The sequence below is a fragment of the Phascolarctos cinereus genome, unplaced genomic scaffold, assembly GCF_003287225.1.
Source record: "Phascolarctos cinereus isolate Bilbo 61053 unplaced genomic scaffold, phaCin_HiC Scaffold_3;HRSCAF=262, whole genome shotgun sequence".
NCBI classification, from domain to species: Eukaryota; Metazoa; Chordata; class Mammalia; order Diprotodontia; family Phascolarctidae; genus Phascolarctos; species Phascolarctos cinereus.
The window spans coordinates 68,680,576-68,704,802 of record NW_027555736.1 but is presented as its reverse complement, the minus strand read 5'-3'; the positions used below and the strand labels follow the sequence as shown (position 1 = coordinate 68,704,802).

The following is a 24,227-nucleotide window of genomic DNA, read 5'->3' as shown; positions in this document are numbered from 1 at the left end:
TCTATTCACTGTGCCACCTAGCTGCCCTTATGCTGGGTACACACTAGGTACTTAACAAATTCTTCCCTTCCATTCCTTCCTTTCTTCTTTTCTTCCTCCCTTCCTCTCTTTCTCTCTCCATTTTTTTCTTCCTTTCCCTCCCTTCTGCTTTCGTTTTTCTTTTCCTTCCTTCCTTCCTTCCTTCCTTCCTTCCTTCCTTCCTTCCTTCCTTCCTTCCTTCCTTCCTTCCTTCCTTCCTTCCTTCCTTCCTTCCTTCCTTCCTTCCTTCCTTCCTTCCTTTTTCTTAGAACTATGGATTCCCCTACATAGATGTTAAATCCTAATATAGAGAACTGGATAGGGCCATACATTGATGGATTTCTAGAGATTTATATACGTAAGTGAGCCCTTCCTATTAGGTATGACTTTGGTAGGATGTATTCATTCTAGCAATCATGTCTGTTCATACAATAATGATAGTTAACATTTATATGGCACTTAAACATTTACAAATCCCTTTACATCTATTCAATCTTTTGATCTTCACAACAATCCTGGGTAGTAAGTGCTATTATTTTATAGATGACGGTTTGAGACTGAGAGAAGTTAAGCGATTTGCCCAGGATCACACAGCTAGTCAGTGTTTGAGACAGGATTTTAATTCAAGACCCCTTGCTTCAGAGTCCAAAATTTCATTCCTTCTGCCAATTAGCTGCTTCAAACCACTGAGTGTTTCCATTTCAGGTAAAGAATTCTTTTTCTTGGACGATGAAGCCAAGTTGAGTGAAATGGCACCAGAAGGCTGGAATGATCGACCCAAGAAGAAAACCACCGTTGTTCACTTCACACTCTTTCTGAGAATAAAATTCTTTGTCTACCACTTTCACCTTACTCAGTGAGTGCCATGGCTTCTCACTTATTCCTTTGATAGTGGATGCTTGCTTTGAGCTAAGTCATGAGCACCTGTACACAGTTAAAGATGATACGAGAAATTTGACATGGAGCACAGCATCTGTCACTGGGGAAATCAGAAATGCTCCCCAGACGGAGTGGTATTTGATTGGGGACCTGAAGGAAGAGAAAGATTCTAAAAATATCAACAGAAGGCATTAAGATACATTCCAGAGGTGGAAGAGATTTCTTTCTTCAACCCTGGAGAAAGTACTTGCATGGAGGAGATCATAGACCCAAGACATTATTAAAGTAAATGTTTGTTGAAATAAATTAGGTTTGCAGACTTTGATTATGCGTTCTTTCACAGCCTTCACCTTTTTTATACACTGAAGAAATGAGTTCTTTTGAATCTGTCCTCCTATGCCAGCCATGGTGTAGTGGAGAGAGAATTAGCCTTAGAGCTAGAAAGGTTTGAGTTCAGGTCTTCTTTCTGACACATACTGGCTATGCAATCCTGAGTGAATCACTTCACTTTTTAGTATTCTAAGTAACTCCCTGTAAGACTAGAAGGTGCCAACTTGTATTGGTAGGGGGAATTTCCTCAGATGGGAGTTTCCTAAATGATTAAAATCATACCCTCAATAGGCCAGCTTTTGCATCTTCCTTTCTCTGACTCCTGCTGGTATGTGATAATTTTATTTGCCCTTCTCTCTTTGTTTTTCTAGGCACAGTACTACAAGACATCAATTCTATCTCCAGCTCCGGAAGGACATTCTGGAGGAACGTATATACTGCAACGATGAGATGTTATTACAGCTTGGTGCATTAGCCTTACAAGTGGAATTTGGGAACTACAGTCCAGAGGCATGGCTGATAATTCTATGTTTATTCATGCATTCGTTCTGCAAGCATTTCTGAGTGCTTCCTGACTATACAACAGTGGCCTTGATGCTCTAGGTGGTGGTGGAGTGGGTTACTAAAAATAGAAAAACCTGACTCTGAAGCCCTGTATCTATGACATGCTATGATGGAGATTCCATCTGAGATTCTACTTGAGATCATAGATTTAGTCTTGAAGGGGCTTTAAAGATGATCTTGTCCAGGTGTTATTAACCTGGGGTCTGTGAAGTCATTAAGAATGTTTTGATAAATATATTTCAAAATAGTTCATTTCCTTTGTAGTTCTATGCATTTTATTTATTTATTTAAAAATAATATTCTTAGATAGGGTCCATAGGTTCTATTATACTGCCAAAGGGGTTCACAAGACACAAAAAGACTAAAAACCCCTAATCAAGACCCACCTTATTTTACACACGAGGAAACTGAGATCCAGAGAGAGTGCTGAGGTCACACAGGTGGCAAGTTGTGGAGCCTGGATCTGAACCCAGGTTATCTTATTCTCAATCCAGAGCTCTTTCCCTTATATCACACAGTCTGTGCTTTGATGAATGTGTGACCTCATCCAGCTAGGTCTTCCCTGGACCAAAGCACATTGCAGCCCACCCATGTATTATTTATTTTTCAGTGATTTCCATCATGAGACAGGCAGAACACAACTGACATTATTGTAAACTAAATGCTAATCTAATTCCATGTAGCCTTTCCCAAATTACAGTTGCAATTAGGTCAACCCTACCTGTGTCTGCACAACTGGGCCACAATCCAATGTTAGAGCACTCTCTAAGATTCCTTTAATGCTGTTTGTTTATGATAGCCCTGGGGATGGAGAGACAGGCCACAGAAAAGCAAATGAGAGGAACTCTTGGCCATTTCACATTTAACTATGGTCATTGGGATGCAGGATAGCAACTGAATGGGAGCTCTTGCTGAGCCTTGGTGTTCCAGAGTTTTGAAGAAGCAGAAAAGTTTAATGCGAAGAACACATTTGCAGTGGGGAGAGCTGCATTTGAATTATGGCTTTTTACCTAATAGTCATTTAGGCTCTCAGGGACCTTTTCCTTTCTGTCTCCAACTCCTGGCTTCTCACAAGTCCCAGCTAAAGTCTCATCTTCAACAATCAATCAATAAACATTTATTAAGTACTTAACACATGCCAGGTACTGTGCTAAGAAATCTTTTCCAATCTCCCTTAACACTAGTACTTTCCCTCTTTCAATTTGTATATGTATATGTATATGTATATGTATATGTATATGTATATGTATATGTATATGTATATGTATATGTATATGTATATGTATATGTATATGTATATGTATATGTATATGTATATGTATATGTATATGTATATGTATATGTATATGTATATGTATATACACACATACATGTAAGTATATATACTAGCATAGGTATATATATAAAACAAATTGAAATATATATTATGTATGCATATATATGCACATATATGTGTGTATACGCAAATATCTATCATCTATCTATTTATCTATCTATCTACCTACCTATTTTGTTTGTACATAATTGTTTGCATATGCTCTCTTCCATTACAAACAAGGACTGTTATTTTGCTTTTCTTTGATTCCTTATCATTTAGCACAGAGCCTGGCACACACAATGCACTTAATAAATTTGCTGACTATAAATTACCTGAGTTACTGATTTGATTTGGTGAAGGTTATTTCCAAACCAGCATTCTATAACCTATCCAGTCCATGAAAACCCATAACAAAATATCACCTCCCTCACAGGACTCTTATGGGAAGGAAAAATGCTTTGTAAGCCCTCACATGCAGTAGAAATGTGAGCAATTACTATTATTATTATTCTCCTTTTCAAGTGTGGCGCCATTCCAGTGTTTGCGGCTTAGTTATAGCAGCTCCTCTGATCACAGCACAGATGGGCTGGCTACAGGCCCACCACATCAGTGCCTTTATGGAAACTATTAGAATATGAATGAGCTATTAGAATGGAAGTTGGACCCTTTCTGGGCTTGCAACCTTCCCAGATATCAGTCTGGGATCTGTTTGCCTGCTTCAAATATTCTCCCTAGGAACCCAGTTGTTCATATTCATATTCATTCATTCAACAAGCATTTATTTGTCATTCAGTAGTTTTTATTTTCAGTCGCGTCTGACTCTTTGTGACCCTATTTGGGGTTTTCCTGGCAAAGATACTGGAGTGGTTTGCCATTTCCTTGTCCATCTCATTTTACAGATGAGGAAGCTAAGGCAAACAGGGTTAAGTGACTTGTCCGGGTTGTACAGCTAGTAAGTGTCTGAGGCTGGATTTGAACTGAGGAAGATGAATCTTCTTGAGTCCAGACCCAGTGCTCTATCCACTGGGCTACCTAGCCTCCCCTATTATGTGTAAGGTCAGAGGCAGCATGGCTTATTGGATAGAGCCTTGAGTCAGAAAATCTCAGGTATAAGTACTACCTCTGACATGTAGTAGATTTATAACTGTGGATAAATCACTTATCACCTGAGCATCCCAGAAGACCCTAAAATTATAAGTGGAGAACTTTTGTGGATCTGCATTGTTTTTTTTTTTTAAGAGAATTCTTTTTTCTTTTGCTAGGCAGATCTGCATTGTTAGAGAGGGTTTCTTTCCTAGGAACTTATTCTCTCTATGGAATCATAGGTTGAGACCTTCTGTCTTCCCTGAACTCCTTAAAAAACACTGTGCCATTTGATTCTTACGACAGTCCTGCAAAGTAAGCAATGTTATTATCCACATTTTACAGTTAAAGAAAATGAGACAAACAGAGGTTTTTGTGACTTGCCTGGAGTAACACAGCTAGTAAGTGTCTGAAGCTGAATTTTGAACTTGGGTCTCCCTGACTCCTGGTCCAGGACTCTTATCCATTGCTCTACCTAGCTGCCTCATATGAGAGGAAGATATATAGTTACCTATGTCCTTTGCTAGTCCTTCCTTATTTGCCCACTAGTCATCTTACTTGGCTTGGCCTGAACCCTAATATCTGTCTATGTAGACACTTTTATTTACATCCCTCAGAAAACTGGCTTGGGGCTAGGTTGAAGATGTCCTGTTGAATAGAATAGGGGATTTTTCAACCAATGTTTTATTTTTACTCTGTTCAGAGTTCTGTGATACATTTTGATCATTCACCTTTCCCTCTGTATTTTGTTGCCTATAGACACAGGGGAAACATTATTTTTTGGTTGAAGACTATATTCCAGCAAGCATGATTGAGAGAATGACAGCACCCTGTGTGCAATTGGAGATCTCAAAAATGCACCGTTGCCATGGTCCCCTATCTGGAGAAGAAGTTGAACTGGAATTCTTAAAGGTATGGGCTGTCAGTCCTTAGAGAATAGATGTTTCACTTATCTGTGGTAGTGTCTTTCTTCCCAAGAGTTCACATATTTCACATCTGTAATTCTATCTGTCTCTATAAGAGCTATGGTATCCTTCCCTGAGCTAGACTTATTCTTCTTTTTGTCAGATTAAAGAAAAGGGGCATGGGTTGCAGGGTTGTAGGGGATGGTGGAGACAGTGGTCTTCTCTTCTCTGGAGGTTTTCAAAGCAAGGATTGGGCTGGAGAGGAAATTTTTCTTTGGGAATGGATTGGATGAAATGGCTTCCAAGTTCTCTTCCATCTCACATTCTGTAAGTAACTGGTATTGCCTTATGAATCTAAAGCAGTCAAGGAAAAAAAGTTGCTTGACCTCCCTCCCCCCCCCGCCCCAACCCTGGTCGTACTCTCTATCCATTATGCTCTGCTTCCTCTTCTCAATATTTTTAGTATAGGAAAGGCAAATGAAGGCAATAAATATTTTATGTTGTTTTCATATCTTGATTTTACTCTGTGTTGAAACCTTAGTAAGCAAAAATGGCCACAAATGATTTATTTGTCCATGTGAATAGATTGTACCCAAGGTTGGGAGGGATGTTTAAGACCATGTTGTCTTGTTTCAGTTTAAAGTCTTTTATTTAGACACATTCTTGGGAAAATTGAACTTCCTGGATAATTTTCATGTCTGGTCTTTATTTTTAGTTAGTTAGTCACTTAACGTTCATGTGTAGTAAGCCCAATATGGCTTTAAAATGAAATAATTTCCTTTAAAAAGGGTAAGCAGAAATCCAGTCAACTTCAGATTCAGCTTTTATGCATACCCAGTGTCAGGAATAGTTGGCACCCTTTCTACATGCTGAGATTTAAGTTGTTTTAGCAATCTGGTGCATGGTTTATTGGGAATGGAAGCACAGTGATAATTAAGGCAGATAAGACAAAAAACCCCAATTACTGATGCACATGTCATTGAAATCTACATGGGTGTCTAGGTATAGTGCCATCATATCGTATGGTTTTATACTAGTCTTATGAAATATTTGAACATTTTGAGCAAAAAAGAAATGATGGTCAAGGGAACATTAATCATAAGCTAAATTGTAAAATTGGTTTTGTTTCCTTTTTTTATCCTTTCATCAAAACCACTGAGCAGAATTGAAAGGCAGCATGATAGAAGTAGTGGATAGCTCACTGGACTTGGAGTTAGTAAGACCTGGGTTCAAATATGCCTCAAGTAGTTACTACAGTGTGACTTGATGGAATAGAAGCTTCTTGAGGGCGGGTGCTGTTCCATTTTTGTCTTTATATCCCTACTACCTAAGACAAAAAAAAAATCATTTAATGATGCTTATTAGTTGACTTTGGGAAAGTCACCAGCTTTCAGAGTCCCAGTATTTTCATCTGTAAAATGGTGATATCAACATCGACGACGTAAGATTGTTGTGAGGATCAAAAGATAAAGTATTTTTTTAAACAAAATTTAAAGCTTTTTATAAATGTGAGCTACTACTTAATTTTCAAGCAACTTTGTATTAGTTTCATGTGATGGACTTTTTTTTTTTTTGCACATTGGCTATTGAAAGGCTAGGGTAGTTTTAATTTACTTTTTGTCTTCATTTTTTTTATACCCTTTCCCCACTTCCCCCAGTCATGCCCATTGTATTCAGGGGCAAATGGACACATTTTAGGGATCTACTAATTTAATACTCAAGATCATAGAATGACAGAGCTAGAAGAAATCATAGAGCTCACCTAAAGCTAAGCTGATTCATTATACAGATGAGAAAACTGAGATGGAGAGTGGCTAAATAATTTGCCCCAGTTCATTTGTGGCAGAACTGAGACTGAAATTCAAGTCTCCTTGTTTGTGAGGGTAAGTCAGAGAATGCCATCGTGGCAGCTGTACAGGGAAAGACAGGAAGTCTGAATGAAATGCTTCCCTACACAAAGCATCTGCTCACTGCATTCAGTTGGGACTCGGGGATTATTGTCTATACGATGTTCCCTCCTACAACAATCCTGCTTTTTCAGGTAGTACCCTTGTGGCCCTTCTGAGCTGGTTTTCCAATATGGTAGGAAGTTGAGAACTTTTCTGATTGCTCCACTCCTTGGAATGTTAGCAGCACAGAAATGTTTTTCTAGTTCCTCCTAATGAGTCTGGGTAACCTCAGAATCTTCGATGATAATTTGCAATGATTGTTTACACTTTGTCTCTCTAGGCCCATCCAGGGCTAAGATTCAGCAGCGCTTGTGCTGATTACACCTTTCTTAGGGTGGAGAGCCAGAGGATATAGTTAGGAAGTTCCTTTGCCAGGTTGTAAGTGAGGACAGGTCAACGTCAAGAGCCAGGCAGGTGACCATGGCCCTGAAAGGTCATAGTGGAGTAATGTGTTGTGTGAAGTCCATGCAGAGTCAAAAACCAAGAATTACAGTAAGATCTAAGCTGGGGTTACCAAGAAGTGAGATCTGGGATTCAGATTCTAATAGTTTGGAAGTGAACAAATGAAGCAGCCCTGAGATAGAGGAAAAGTTATTTCAATTTGCTGCAATTAAGCAGTCTATGGGGATATGCATATTTCTATATTCAGGATGTAAATAGCAATTGTTTCTGTTCTGGCCAGAAACTCTGAGGGTCTTCCCCTCCCAGACTGATACATCTATGGAGGAAAACTAGGCTATCTCTTGTTTCAGCTCTTACTTAGCCTTTAATTACTGAATGGGCATTGCCTCAGACAAACTAAGACCTGGGAAAGACTTAGCTTAAAAAGGTCAAGGTCTCCCACTGAATCTTGGGCCATCACCAGTTGTCTTGATCTATGTCTTGCCACTGGGCTCCAGTGACTCTGGAGAAGATAGTAAGGCTGATCAGTTGGCACAGTCCTGCCTCACTTAAATTCGTTCTACTTGTGAGTCAAGACATCAGCCTCCTGATGTCATTGGTTCTCTTTGAGAATGAAGGATGAACAACAAAAACAATTTCTGTACTCAGCTGGAGATCTATAACCACTGTGGGGAGACCAGAACTTTGTGCCAAGGCTGCAACATTCAGGGAGTATGCTTCCTCCCTATGTTGGGCAACAAAATCATAGAGCCTCTGAGTTGGAAATAATAATAGTACTACTACTAATAATGATAATACACATTTGTGTGGTGCTTTATATAGTGCTTTAAGACATACAATATGCTTTACATATATTTTCTCATTTGATTCTCACACGCCTGTAAGGTCAGTGCTATTCTAAACACAATTTTATAGATGAGGAAATTGAGTCTAGGCAAAGAAGGCAGCTGAATCTTGGTGGTGAAGTCCTTAGAGTCAGAAGTACAGAGGGAGGATTCTTTTTTTTTTCTTTTTTTCAGCCAAAGACAAGGTTTATTAGAACAGCCATCGTATTGGGCAGACTCTTAAGGAGTCTGAATGTTAGTGAGCTATTGGCTAGATTTTAAGAATCTGAGCATTTGGCTAGATTATAAGAATCTGAGCATCTTAACTCAGATTTTCCTGACTCTAGCCAGTACCAGAGTGCTGGGCTAAGACCTGAGTTCAAGTCCAGCCTCAAACACTTACTAGTTATGTGACTGTGGGCAAGTCACTTAACCTCTATTTGCTTCAGTTTCCTAATCTGTAAAATGGGGGTAATAATAGCATCTATTTCCCAGGATTGTTGTGAGGATCAAATGAGATAATATTTGTAAAGAGCTTAGCACAGTACCTGGTACATGGTAGGCACTACACAAATTATAGCTATTGTGGTTATTATTATTTATTATTATTATCATTACCACCACCACCTAAGTGCCTCCTATGTCTTACAAAGTGCTTTACTGGTATTAGTTCTTTTAGTCCTCTAAGCCCTTGGTGAAGCAGAGAGGTCCATTATCATTACCTCATGTTAACAATGAGGGATGGGCCTTTGAGAGATTAAGTGACTTGCCCACAGTCACACAGTTAGTGAGTGTCTGAGGCAGAGTGGAGTCACCTGCCTCCACTATGATATGCTACCTGTCAAGAGAATCAAGTGTCTTAGCTCTGCTTTCTTTCGCTTGAACGCTAACACTCTTGTCAAATGGTTATTTAATCACAGCTTCTTATGGCTGCCATTCCTTTGGACTATTTTTTTAAGTCTTTAAATTGCTGTCATGTGATGTTCTCTTAAAACGGAAACGTTCTCCAGGGTTATGTTTTCATCTCACTTCATCGGATGTCTAATTGAGCCAGTTCATTATCTCACACTGATAGAAGACTTGACAGAGTGGAATAAATGCTAAATGAAATGACAGCCACACCACACACAGCAAATCCAAGGAGAAAAAGGGAATTGGTTTGCACCCCACCCCCTCTAGTCTACCCGACATACCACTGCCAGATCAACTCCTCCTCCTGCTAAAAACGCCCTTCAGCAGCTCTCCCTTGCCTGACTAAAATCCATATTTAATTGCTGGAGCTTCCTTAGTGCCAAGGCCAGTGCTCTGCACATATTTTAATAAAGGTGTAATGATTTAAATTGAATCTTTACTTCCCAGTCTATAGAAAAATAGAACCACAGCAACAACATGAATTTTATTCAACACCCTCTGTGTACAAAGCATTGTGGTAGGCATGAGAGGGGAGATGCAAAATTTCAATAAAACATAGTGCCTGTCCTCACAGAACTTATGGTCTAGTGGAAGAATGAGGCACCATTGTAGATAGCTGTAACACGCAATATCATATGATCTGTGCAATGTGAGATTCAAGGATGAAGATTTTTATTACAAGAAGAACAATAAGCATTTATTAAACACTTACTATGTACCATAGTACTGTGCTGTAAGCTGGAAATAAAAATATAAACAAAAAGGATAGTCCCTGCCCTTCGAGGAGCTTACACTCTAATGGGGAAAGACAGTACATAAAAGGGAGCTAAAAGTATGTGTGCATGTAGGGTGTGGGGGGAGGGCAGGGAGAAAACTACATCTAGCATGGAAGAAAAGTCTGAAGGATTAGGAGTGGAGCAGGAGAAGATGGAAGGAGTAGATATGGAAGTTAACCCATCAATGGATGGAACCACAGGGGTGGAAGACTCTTCCAAGGTGAGAAGGCTGCAGTGGTCTTTTTAATGACCAGAGGCATCATCAGGGAAGATTTCCTGGAAGAAGTGTCTTTTGAGTTAAACTTTAAAGGATGGGTGAGACTTGAGTAGGTGAAGAGTAGAGCAGAGGGAATTCCACACATGAGGAGCACTAAATAAAGGAGGTGTAAGAGTGAGGTTTATGTCTTTCCATAAATCAAATTCTATTATAATAAATAGATGGAATGAAGATCTCTATGTAACAACAAAAATGACAAAAGACTAGTCAATCACCCCATTATTATCAATGATATTTAATGTGGTCTAGTGAAGAGTCCTAGAGGGATGTCTGGAGTTCAGTTTCTGGTCCCACTCTGCTAATGGACAGCTAGGCAAGTTACCTCAACTTCCTGGAAAGCTGGAGAGTTGGACTATATGACCGCTAGTGTCCCTTCCAACATAAACAATTCATGTTCCTATAATAATATTCCCATACAACTAAATCATTTGGATAATCCCTTGGAGTTGGTTGCTATGGAAATTGACCTGCACAATCTGCAAGGAAGAAGAAAACTCTTGCAATATTCCAAGGATATACATATCTAGCTTATTGTATTGTTCTATTACATTTTTAGCTTCATTCCCCCTTAATGCATAGGGAGAGGCAGGCAGGATGGATTAAGAGTAAAGCAGACAAAAATGCCCTTAAAGACATCTTTTGCTTCCCTAGTACACTCCGCCACCTCCCTACCCCCTAGTGGGTACATATGGGAGCTGTCCAACACCAGCATAGCTAAAGAAATAGTGGGGAGGGAATCAGGGGAGGATTAAGCTGCTGTGCCTTGGCTTCAAGGTATGCTCAGCTCATTGAGTGTGGCAAATTGCACAAATTCTTTAATCAGCTCAGCTTGAACGTAGTTACTTTGACCTGCTTGCTATCTGGTTGCTGTTGACCTTCAGTTTAATCTTTAATTTTCCATTCTTCTGGATCCTTTTGCTCCCTGCTGCTCAGGACACTTGCAGATTCTGGACGTGCCTTGTGCCTCTGGTCTTTTCTTTGTGTGCTGTATTTGCTAACCCATGATCTGAACTCCTTCATCATTTATAGAATCACATAATCACAGAATGTCAGAGTTGAGAAGAGTGGTTGTTTTGAAATGCCCTTTGCCTCTGAACCCTCAAGCTCAGCCTATATCAACCATGGACCTCCCTAGGTTGACTTCCAGACCCACATTATGTTGCTCCATAATATCTTAGCCTTTGCCAGGTGGGGCTCCTTAACCCACCAATTCATTCTTCCCACTCTGGGCCTGATTCCCAAAAAGCATTCAGGAGCTGGAGAAATCACTAGTTACATGTAAAGTCAGAATGTAAGTAAATATGCAGATGTGCAAAACTTTGTGAACACTAAGCCAGATGATCTTTTAAGAGATGTGACCTGAGGTTCCTGCTCTCTGTGAAGTTTACAGCATGATAAAGAGATTGTAATGAGGACTGATAACACATAAATAAAAGAATAGTAAAAATAATACACAAGTATATGAGAGGTGTGCACAAGGTTCCATATGAGGCCAAAGATGGGAAGGGTCAATATTAAATGGAAGGATCATGAAGTCTCCATAGGGGAGATCAGATAAAATTTCAGTGTTGGAAGGGGCTTTTGAGGTCCTCTACTTCAGGGCTCCAAAGTGGAGGCTATAGCCTGACCTGAAGGGTTATATGATCAACTAATCAGAGAATGGAAAGGTAGGTGTCATTCTTCCTTTGACAGACATAAGCAACTGTGGGACTTGTGTCCAATACAGTAACATTAACCCAACACTTCTCCATTCCAGCCCTTTCTTTTGTGCAAGGCCCCAGCCTCCTCCTTCTGAGATAAATGATGGCCTCTCTGTACAGTTTTATCTAATTGATTATAGTAGCAGCTGCACACAAGCCATTAGGAGACCTCTTCCAATTCCCTTCTCCCCAGTACACCTACTTCCTATCCCTTAATCACCTTATTTATGGCTGTGTCAGGGAGAGCCTTTCATTCAGAGGCAAGTGATCAGAAGTAGGAGTTGTATCTTTCCCCGCTGCCGCCACCACTTCCCTTTGCATTTTCGGTAAAACAGAATGAGTTGTACTGCCATGGACAGCTTGTGTTGTTATCATGAATCTTCTTCTATTATCTTCACCCTCCTCAACACATTCCTTTCCCAGACTTCCCTATTATTATCCAGGGTGCCATTATTCTTCCATGTACGAAAGTTCACAACCTCAAACTCATCTTCTGTTCTCTATGTCACATCTCCAATCAGTTGCCAAATCTTGTCATTTCCACCTTCACGAAATTTCTCATATTTGAGAAACATCCTCTTTATTTACCCAGCCACCATCCCAGTTCTTCATTACCTCATGCCTCAACTATTGCACTGGCTTCCTAGTTGGACCACTGCTTGAAATTTCTCCCCTCTCCAACTCATCTTCCATACAACTGCCAAAGTTATTTTCTCTAAAATGCAAATATCACCATATCATTTTCCAAATCAATAAATACCAGTGGCTCCTTAATGACTTCTAGGATCAAATATTATTTATCTTATCCTTTAAATGTCTATTTTGTATGTTTTAGAAATGATTAGTGTACATAATTATTAGTATATAATATTGTATGTGTGTAACATAAATTAGTAAATATACTTATATTGGAGGTTTGTGCTCAATTTTTTCTTACTGATTTCCCAAGAATTTGGAAATGACTCTTATAGTTCATCTCATGCATGAAGAAGAATTCTCTCAAAAATACCCCTGAAGTGGTGTTTTAGCTTCAGCTTTTATGTCCCCAGTGAGGGAGGAATGCCATTCTATTTGGGGATAGCTTTAGTTGGCAGAATCTTTTTTATAATTTAATTTTGCTTCTTTGGTATTTCTATGAATTACTCCTAGGCTTGCTTCATGCCCTCCACTCTTCACTTTGTCATAATTGGAGACAGTTGTCATGTCCAATGCCACTTCCTCTACTGCCCTCAGTCTTCTCTTCATCAGGTTCTTCAGATGCTTCAGGCCATATGGCCAGTTTCTTCACTATCATGGTTACCCTCTTCTAAACCCCTTTCAGCTTATCAGTGCCCTACCTAAAATCTGGTATTTAGGTGATATTTGTCGTGGGCTTTAAAGGATAAGTAGGAATTTAACAAGCATTAGAGATGGAAATACTTTAAGCACAGTCATAGAAGTAGGAAAGTGAAAAGCATGTACAAAGGATACTTGCTATTCCAGTTTATCAACAAGAGGGCACATGGACAGGAACAATATTATTTAGAACAGAAACAAAGAGTGGCACAATACTGTGGAAGGCCTTTAATACCAGGCTAGATAGTTGGTCCTTTACTCGATAAATAATCAAGAGCCATTACAGAGTTTTGAGCAGATTAATGAGTTCAAATCAGCCCTGCATACTTGCCAGCAGTGTGACCCTGGGCAAGTCAACCTCTATCTGCCCCACTTCCTCAACTATAAAAATGGGGATCATAATGGCACTTACCCACCAGGGTTGTTGTGAGGATCAAATGAGATATTTGTAAAGTGCTTAGCACAGTGCCTGGCACATGGTATATGCTTAATAAATCTCTGTTCCATAATCAAAATAACTGGCATTTACATAGTGCTTTAAGGTTTGCAAAGCACTTTTGAATGCTGGTTACACTAACAGAAATAATGAAATCGAAAGGGGAAAGAGACTGAAGGAGGGCAGTAGGCTCAATTTTGGACATGTTGAGCTCAATGTGTAAAGATGGAGATGTTTTGTAGGAAACTAAAGATGTGGTTCTTGAGATCAGGGCTATCGATAAAGATGTGGAAGTCATTTGCATAGAGGTAATAATTGAAGTGTTGGAATATGACAAGATTGCCCATAAAGAAAGTGTGGAGAGAGAGGAGACGAAGGTCAAAGAACCCTGAGGTCCACTTATCCTAAGGATATGAAAAGAAGATGATCTAGTATAGAAAAAGAGTGGGACCATTTTGAAAGGTAGGAGGAAAATCAGGTGTCTCTGATCTAAGAGAGGAGAAACTATCTACAAGGAGGGGATTATCTACTGTCAGGTCAGAATACTAGTCAGGAAGGATTAGGATTGGGAAAGATAAGGACTGGGAAAAGGTGACTGAATTAAATGATTAGAAGGGCATTGATAGCACTCTACAGGGAGTAACTATGCAACAGTGGTGAGAACAGAAGCCAACTGGCAAGGGCTTTAGAAGAGAGTGAGGAAGTAGTGGTATCAGCTGTAGACTGTTTGTAAGAGGTTGGTCACAATGTGGAAAGGTTGGATGAGATGGTAGTTAGGAAAGACAGAGAGAAAGGGAAGAGTTTTTGTTTCAGAATTGGGAAGACCCACACATTTTTGTAGGCAGATCGAGAGAAGCCCATAGAGAGGCAAAGGTTGAAGACCATGCATTCGTGTTTATTCTTATCTAAAGGTAAAAGAAGGGGTTTATTTTCTATCTTTAAATTCCTCACCCCACCTTCTATCCCCAGTGTAGTACAGCACTGAACACAATAGGAGCTAAACAAATATCCATTGATTGCTTTAATTGTGTGCTTCTAAACTAGACATTTCTGTCTCCTTAGCTGACCCAGAAGCTTCCAGAATATGGTGTGTTCTTCTATCGAGTCTTCCAAGAGAAGAAAATGCCACAGGCAGAGATGACCTTGGGGATTTGTGCCAAAGGCATAATTGTATATGAAGTAAAGAACAATAGTAGAATTGCAAGTTTACGTTTCCAGTGGCAAGAAATGGCAAAGATTTCCACCCAGGTCAGTCCAATTCAGGGACTACAAATCATTTGCTTTTCTTCCCCCCTTGTCTGCTATCCCATAGAAAGAATGGAAAACATAACCTTGAAGAGACCAAAGCTTGTGTGTGCCATTCTTCTGTGTCATATACCTTGGGGAATGCTGTCATTTTAATGCCTGGAGGATTAGGTTTTCCTCCTAGGTAAGGATCTCTTAACTCTGGGAATCTATCAGTGTTGACACTGGTGGACAGGTAGTCTAGACTGAGTATTCAGGACTATGCTACCATTTTTCATGCTTCTTTTTTCTGTCTTCTTGTATCCCCATTGGTATTAAAGGGCACCGCATCTGGCTTTAGTATTTCAGTTTTCATGGGAATTATTTCCAAAGAAGGTTTTTTTTTATCAACACTTATGGGATGTGACTTATATTGAAATATGTATTTATTATATCTTCTTTTCTACAGGACTATAATGAGTTGCTGAAACTCTCTTTTCCTTCTTCTTCCTCTTCCTCATGTTTCTCCTCTTTCTTCCTGCTTCCCCTCTGTTTTTCCTCCTCTTCTTTAGTTTTTAATCATAGCTGATGGCAGCATGGTGTAGTGAATAGTGTGCTGGGCTTGGTATTAGGAAGACCTAGATGAAATTCCACAATTCTGAGCTGGACAGGTTATTTGATTGCTATGCCCCTCATTTTGTTTATTTGTAAAATAAAGGTCTGGTTTAGCTCCAAATGTAGGATCTTACAAATTTCTCATATCCTCCATTTTCACATCTGTAAAATGGGGGTAATAAATAATACCTATAGTACCTATCTCCTAGAATTACTGTAAAGCTCAAATGAGATGTGTTGTGCCCCAGTCATGTAGGCAAGGTTTGGGTTGCTCTAATTATAACTGTCATTTACAGTTGTGTAGTATGCTCTGAAACTTAAAAGCTTGATTATATATATATATATATATATATATATATATATATATATATATGTATATATATATATATATATATATATATATATATATATATGTATATATATATATATATATATATGTAAGTTATCATTATATTTATATACTTAGAGCTTTACAACAATAATGTGAAATAGATATTACCATCAATGTTGTTCCTAGTTCATGGATGAGGAAACGGTGGATCAGAGAGCTTATGGGTCTCACAGTTAGTAAGTGTAGTGTTAAGATTCAAACCCAGACTTTCCAACCACTACAACAATAAACATTCATTAAACACCTAGCATGTGTCTGGAATTTTGCTCAGTGCTTAGTATATAAAAGCAAAAGTGATATAGTATTGCTCTTCAAAGAACTACATTATACCAGACATTAAGACCAGAATCCTTTTTTTTTTCCTTTAAATTTTTTTTTTAAGGTCTGTATTCTTTCCACTTTACCAAACTTGCATAGTGTGCTTGCTAATGTGTTTACCGCTCCCTATCTTTGCTTGTTTTCATTCTGGGTTTTTCTCTTCCCTGGGCCTATTACTCAAGTGCCAGATCAGTGGGCTTCTTCTCTTCCCTGGGGATTGCTATTAGCTATGCCTAAATGATTATGAGGAAATTGGATTGAAGGAAAATTAAGTCAGTTCAGTTCATTGTGGCTCAGCTTTACAGCAGAGATTCAGACCTGCTGCTTACATGCTTGGAGAGACAGTCTTGGGCACGTTGACTGAATCAAGTTTCCGGGCTCAGGACCATTTGTTTTGGTCTGGAGGGATGATTATGAAGATGGTTAGGCACTCCTCATGAACCTGTGCTAGCTAAAGTGAAATAGCTAGTAGAACCTAGTGAATTGAATGTAGATAAATCATCATGTGAGAGTCTTTATTTTTCCTTTTTTTAGAGAAGGAAATTCACCATTGAAAGCAGCATCAGTGGTAAGAAACATACTTTCATTACTGATACTGCCAAGACGTGTAAATATTTGCTGGACCTCTGCTCTGACCAGCACAGATTTAATGCGCAGATGAGCTTTGGGCATTTTTCCCAAGTTTTATCAGGTGAGTAATGCCATAGTCACAGTTCTATGGAAAATACTTCTAATATGGCACACATGGTTCTGCATGTAAATGAGTCACTGGTGTTACGGGTTTACTTTTAGATGTTCCACAGTCAAGTGCAGTTCCTCATTATCAGCCGTGAGACCCTTGGCAAGTCACTTAGTATTTCTGAATCTTCTCCCACCTCTGCAAAATGGGAATAATAAGTCTTGCATTGTCAACTTTTGTAGGGTTGTTGGAAGACTGGTGCCGTGTTGTACTTAAAGCACTTTATAAAAGTGAGATATAATTTTTATATGGGAAAATAGTCTGAGAAAAGTAATAGAGGTGATGAAAAGCAAGATAAATGATTTTGAGTTATAGAAGAAAACTTAGAGGTCATTTAATACAACCTAATTTTATTTATATTCAATTTTAAATTTTATTAATATCTTTTATTTTTACTTATCTTCATTTCTACCTATTTTCTTCCCTGTTCACCTACCCAGTGAAACATCTCCTATAAAAATAATTAAAAAACCCCAAAGAATAAAAAAAAATAGCAGGTCAGCAAAACCAAGAACACAGGTCCCTTCTGTCAGTTGTTTCAGTGGACAGAGCATTGGTACTTGGAGTCAGAAAGACCTGAGCTCAAACCTTTTCCCTCTCTCTTTCCTTTCTCTTTCTGCTTATAGCTCCTCTCCTTCTGACCATTTACGTGATGTGTAAGTGACCTTGGCAGGCCACTTAGCCTCTGTTTGCCTCAGGTTACTCATCTGTAAAATGGGGATAAATAATAGCACCAGTCTCTTAGGGTTGTTATGAAGATAAGATGAGATGATATGTATAAAATGCTTTGCAGACAAAGTGTCATATACATGCTAACTGTTATGATTAAACCTTCTATGATCTTATCATCAACCAAATATGTAAATTTATGTAATGTTCCATACCTATAGTCCCCCATGTCTGCAAAGAAGAAATAGAGGCCTATTTTTTAATCTATTCTCTCTGACCAACTTTAGTCACTTTAATTAAACAAGATTCATTTTTCTTTTTTACTCTTTTCACTTATGTATTCATAGTGATTGTATATATTGTTTTCCTGATTTGGCTTACTTCACTCTATGAAAGTCTTCCAAAACTCTGAATTTTAATATTCATTATTTCCCATGGCATAGTGATACTCCCTTATTTTTGTACAGTTATCCCTTTCACATTGCAACTTTCCACATCCTGGTTTTGATATATCATGGGTCATCATTAGAAATTAAATGGGAATTTTCTGGGAGTTTTGTGGAAGCCACAGACAACACACAAAGATCAGCAGATGATATAGAAAAAAGTTCAGAAATGCATAAATGCATAAAATATGTGTCTACTATTATATAATATTAACATATTTTATCTTTTAATACCATGGTAATTAAAAAAAATTTACACAGATATTCCAGATCACAAGAGAGCCATGCCCCTAACCCCCATGACATAGAAGGCATAATTGTACACTTTGCTTAGCCCAAGAGTTCTTAACATAGTGCCAATGGACCCAACAAAGGAATAGTTTTTAGAGAGTCTGTGAATTTGGATAGGAAAAAAAACCACATATTTATTTTCACTAACCTTTGGTTTCCTTTGTAGTTCTATGTATTTTATTTTATACATTTGAAAACATCATTCTGAGGAGGGGCACATTAAGTTTCACCAGTCTGCCAAAGGGGTCCATGGCACACAAAAGACTACTATGTTAGCTGTTCCCCAGATTAATGATCATCTATTTGTTTCCACTTCTTTGTTACTTCAAAAAATGCTGCTATGAATATTTTGGCATGCGTAAGATCTTCTTGACGATTTTGACCTCCTTGAAGTATATGCCTAACAGTGCCTTATTTTTATTGATGATCAAATTGAGTCCCAGAGAGGGGAAGCAATTTTCATGAGATCACACAAGAGGTAGGTGGGAGCAGATATAGGATTTAAAATTCATTGCTCTTTCCACAACATAATGTTGCCTTTAAATGCTCTGGATCAAAGAATTACACCAGTTTGTTGCTGAATCAGAGGATTTGTATAGGGATGTAGAGGGAGATAAACTAACTCCGTGGTGTAACGTTGAAGGTTGTCCAAAGCATGACTACAGCCTACCTTTCCAGCCTTATTTCAAATTATTTCAATTTACAGACTCCACATAATATTTAAACTAGATCAACTAGTTGTTCCAAAAATTCAACATTCCATCTACAACTTTTGCAGTTGATCAACCATCTGCCATGCCTGGAATATGCTCCCTTCCTATCTATGCCTTTCAGAATTCACTCTTTCCCTTCAAGGCTCATCTCAGATGCTAGGGACTCTGTGAAGCCTTCTCTCATCCACTCCCATTCTCCAGATGCTAATTGTCTCCCTTTCCCTAAATCTTCTTGCATTATGTGTATCTATGTGTGTGTTCTATTCACATATGTATGTTTTGTTGCTCTGATAGAATATAAGCTCCTTGATGACAAGGACTGTTTTTATTTTTTTGTTTCTGTTTTCCCAGCACCAAGCGTAGTGCCTTGCATATATATGCATGTGTGTATGTCCATACATGTGTATTTAATAATAACTGTTGAATTAAATGGGGTTACAAAGATAAGATTACAAAGGTTGGGGCCAGATTCTTAAAGTCCTTGAATGCATGATGAAGGGGTTTAAACTTCATTCTAAAGTCAGTAGGAGGCCACTGGAGGTTTATGAGCAAAGAGTGACATGATGAAAGTTGTATTTTAGGGAGATTAACTAGCCTTTTCTCTGTAGAGGATTTTCAGATGCCTTATTCCACAATAATTAACCAATACTTTCTCAAAGAAGATTATTAAGCATTCTCAAAACCAGGCTGTATGAGGGAGTATTAGGGGAATGGGGCCTTAAGATAGAAATGAATAACTGCATATTAAGTGATAATTTTTTTTTTGCTAGAAAACAAAAAAAACAAAATTATGTCTTCTCTCAATATAATTACACTTCCTTTAGCTAAAGTCAAACTTCAGCCAAATCCCTTAATCTGGCATGTGAATAGATAGTGCAGGGATGGGGCACCTGCAGCCTGGAGGCCTGCTAGGTTCTCAGGTGTGGCCCTTTGATTGAATCCAAATTTCGCAGAACAATTCCTTTTATCATCAATCTTTTAGTGTATTGGACCCAGACTCCAAAGAACTGGGTTGGAGTCCCTATTTTGCTTCTTTCTACTGATGTATTCTTGGGCAAGTTGTCTGACCTCTCTAGCCCTCAGTTTCCTCATTTGTAAAAATGACATTGTTCGACCATATTGTTGTTGTATCCCCCAATCAAAATAGAATGGATATGACAGATGCAAGAGATATCTAAAAAGAAAAATATACACAAGTTGGTGACCAATGAGATATGGGAAAGAAGAGTTGGTGGGGTCGGGGGAGGAATGGGGTTGTATCATGGACAGGTTGAGTTTGACGCATGGTTAGGACAATCAGATGAGCATCAGGTAGTCAGAAATGCAGGACTAGAGCTCAAATGCAGGATTAGAACGAAGCAAAGATGTTAGGACTAGAGATACAGATCTAGATATTATGTGCAAAAAGGTGAAGCCATGTGTGTGAATGAGCTTGTCAAGGGAGAGAATATATAGAAAGAAGAGGGTTAAAGACTGAATATTGGAAAACATCCATCTGTAGGGGGTTGGGGAAAAGGACATATGCCTGGCAAATAGTAGGTGCTCAGTAGATGTTTGTTTAATTTCATTATAAGGTACCTTCCAGTTATGAAATATATGACTTTTGGGGGTAGGATAAACTTAGGGAAACCATTTCAAATTCATGTGACTATTCAACCAAACAAAACGCACGTAGCAATAACAAGCTAGGTAAATATTTTACTCAAACATATCATTATATGGCTTGAACTAAACTTCTTCATCATCCCTGGAATTGTCTGCATTGGAGGAGTTGAATCTGTTTGCTATGTTTGTATTAAATTTAAATGAGAGACAACTGGTGAAAGAGTTTTGTTTCTGTAGCCCCAGTACCTAACACAGTGCTTGGCACATAGTAGATGCTTAATAAATGTTTGTTGATTAAAAAATAGAAAAAGGGCATGCATTCAGAAAACGTTATGCTCTCTTAATCTTTGCCTCTAAGCCCAAGTAAATAAATGAGCATAAAGTTAACAACCCAGAGTCTGTTCATGAACACATGTGCTTAAGTGAAGTTGAAATCTGCCGTTTTCTCCACCATTGTTCCCTACCCACAGTGACTGATTTTCTTCTTTGTGATTCAGCTGTACTCAAAGAACATCCAGTACTTGGCTTAACACATTTAGTTGTCAATCTCTTGCATTTAGAGACCATATCTTTTATTTCTGAGCATCTCCTGGAGTACCCAGAACAGTGACTTGGACATAGGTATTTAATAAATATTTTAAAATTTTGATCCAAGATGAGAAAACCAAACCAAACCCCTTTGATTTTCCAACAAAAACACGTCAATGGGCTTGAGCAGATGTGAAAGCGATCCACGTTGTAAAGCTTGGCTACTCTTTCTTTCAATAGATGCAGCTTCATTGCAAAATTAAATGGAAATATAACTACAGCTACCTAAAAAGATTGATTTTTTTTGGTTATGTGCACGCACGCACACATGTACATACACACCCAAAACATATACATTTTGTTACCTTGGCACTATGTTGTGGAAGGAAGACCATGAGAGTTAGAATCAGATGAACTTGGTTCAAATTCTGGCTTTGTCACTTACCAACCATGCGACTGATAGGCAAGTGGCTTTATCTCCCTGGGTCTCACTTTCCTCACTTATAAAATGAAGGAGCTGGCTTAGATGATCTCTAACACCCCTTCCAGAACTAAATTGATGACATTCACACATGTACATGTAACTTATACCTTGTATAACTTTAACCTCACATGTCAAAATGCTGGCACTCCTTTAATTTTCCTATTATAGTGGGGAACAGATGGCCTAAATTCAACAATCACTTTCTTTTTTTAGAAATGCAAACACAGCTTTGGATACCGCCAGGTTTTTGCAAAGAGTCTCTAGCAGTCTAAATTCTTGGTAAGATATAACAGATAGAATGGCATTAATGTTCATTATTCTCTCTCTCTCTCTCTCTCTCTCTCTCTCTCTCTCTCTCTCTCTCTCTCTCTCTCTCTCTCTCTCTCTCTCTTTCTCCCTCTCTCTCTACCTATCTCTCCTCCCTCCCCCCCCTTCCTTCTGTCTCAAATCCAGAGGATAATCAGCTCATGCAAATGTTCAAATCAGATTCTGCAAATGTGCCCCAACATGAGTGTCTCCCTCTGATTCAGAGATTGTCCTGCTCAGAAAATATGTTGCTTGGATCTTATCTGGAAAATACATCTGGAAGGCTATTGGGCAAATCATGTGATAATTTTGATGTGGAAAATGGCTGTAGGACTGAAGATGAAGGCAAACAAGACGGGTAGGTTTCAATCACTCATTTGTGCACCACCAAGTTACCATTATGGAATTGTGCAAAGAGCCCTGGATTTAATCATAATACCTTGGTTTGAATTTCAGCTCTGTGTGACCTTGGGCAAGTCAATTTCTCTGATCCTCAGTGTCCTTACTACAGTGACACTGTATCTACACCTATCTACAGTGACCCTGTAATATGAAGGGGGTAGATTGATCTCTAACCTTCCAGTTGAAATCCCTTTGATCCTATGGAATCGTTTAACTGATGTATGGAGTGCCACAAGAAAACAATTAAAACAACAACAAATATTTATTATGAACTTAACTGTGTGTAAGACACTATGCTAAGTGCTGGGGATACATAAATAAAATTAAATCAATCCTTGCCCTCAGGAAACTTTCATTTTTGGAGTGGTGGTGGAGGACATTTAACATATACATAAATAAGTGTATATATGTATATATACATCACACACACATTCAATATAATTCAAAAGAATTTAAAGAGGGAAGAAAATTAACAAATAGGAATATTAAGAAAAGCCTCAGATAGGAGGTGGCCCATGAACTGTCTTGAAGGAACACAGGAATTCAAAGAGGTACAGATGGAGAATGAGTAGATTGACTGCTATTGAATTTTTATTATGCCACCCTCAGATCATTTTCACATGCATTATTATCTAGCCCCTCCTCCCCTATTATGGACTTCTGCTATTGACTTTTTGAATCCAGTTATAATAATTTACAATTATACGTATTACATTTCATTTTATTAATTTTTTTCCACCATTCTAGCTGGTCACAATCTTTTTAGATTCTAAATATGTCATCAACTTGTTAGCTATCCTTTCATGTTCTTGCCATTGTAAATTTGATAGACATGGTATTTATGCCTTCATTCAAGTCATGAACCAAAATGTTCAATAGAACAAGGCTAAAAACAACACCCCGAGGGACCTGCCTTTAAGGGCATGTCGATCCATTAGTTCTTGCTCTTGGGGTGCTGTCATTCATACAGTTCTGAATTCCCTTGATTCTACAATTTTCCATTATACACCTGACATAGGCTGGTTAGACTAGGCTTCAACCTCCAGAGGAAAATTTTGGGGATATTTAGAGAAAAAAAGCCAGTCTAGTTACATTTGACATTGAGGACATTTTTTACCAAACCTTGTGTATACCCTTATTTTGTACATTTATAATTGGTGTTTTAAAATGGTGCTAATTATCTTCTTACTGTAGATGGGCCCATTTGTAAAGACTTCTGGCTATTTTTATAGCCAAGACATATCTTTTCTATAAAACAGCTTCAGCCCGTGCCGCCATAGACTATCTCCAAATAACCTGCAATTCTAAGCATTAAGATCTCTGATTCACTTTGCTAATCAGGCACTACTGTGTAGCGGAAAGAGTCATGGACTTGGAGTCCAGAGTTACTTAACATTTCTGAGCCTCAGTTTTCTCGTTATAAAATAGAGATAATGATACTAACACTCAATCAAATGCCTACTATGTGCCAGGCATTCTGCTGTACTACCTACTCCCTAAGATTATTGTGGGGAAAGTGCTTTGTAAACTTTAAAGCATTATTGAAATAAGAATGAATAGAATTGATAATCATTATAGTCACTCTATGAATTAGTAATTGGAAATGAATCATGAGTTTTGCTTCCGCCTCTCTTTCTTATAAAATTCTTGAATCAACAAGTATTTATTAAACTGCCGCTATATGCCAGGCACTATGCTTGGTGCTGAGATAAATACAGTGAATTTAACAACCCTGCTCTTAACCATGCCCAAAGGGCTATAAAAGTGTACATACCTTATCTAGCAATA

The 24,227-nt window shown here is 38.4% G+C and overlaps 1 protein-coding gene across 1 annotated transcript in view; it reads left to right on the top strand.

Annotated features, from left to right (window-relative positions):
• FRMPD2 (FERM and PDZ domain containing 2) overlaps nucleotides 1-24,227 on the top strand; it is a 288,737-nt gene that overhangs the window by 49,600 nt on the left and 214,910 nt on the right. Inside the window, exons 11-16 of the mRNA XM_020997014.2 lie at nucleotides 724-874; nucleotides 1,599-1,737; nucleotides 4,952-5,104; nucleotides 14,771-14,956; nucleotides 16,791-16,947; nucleotides 22,185-22,395. Coding sequence (XP_020852673.1) covers nucleotides 724-874; nucleotides 1,599-1,737; nucleotides 4,952-5,104; nucleotides 14,771-14,956; nucleotides 16,791-16,947; nucleotides 22,185-22,395 — 997 coding nt within the window. The remainder of the gene's footprint in view (nucleotides 1-723; nucleotides 875-1,598; nucleotides 1,738-4,951; nucleotides 5,105-14,770; nucleotides 14,957-16,790; nucleotides 16,948-22,184; nucleotides 22,396-24,227) is intronic.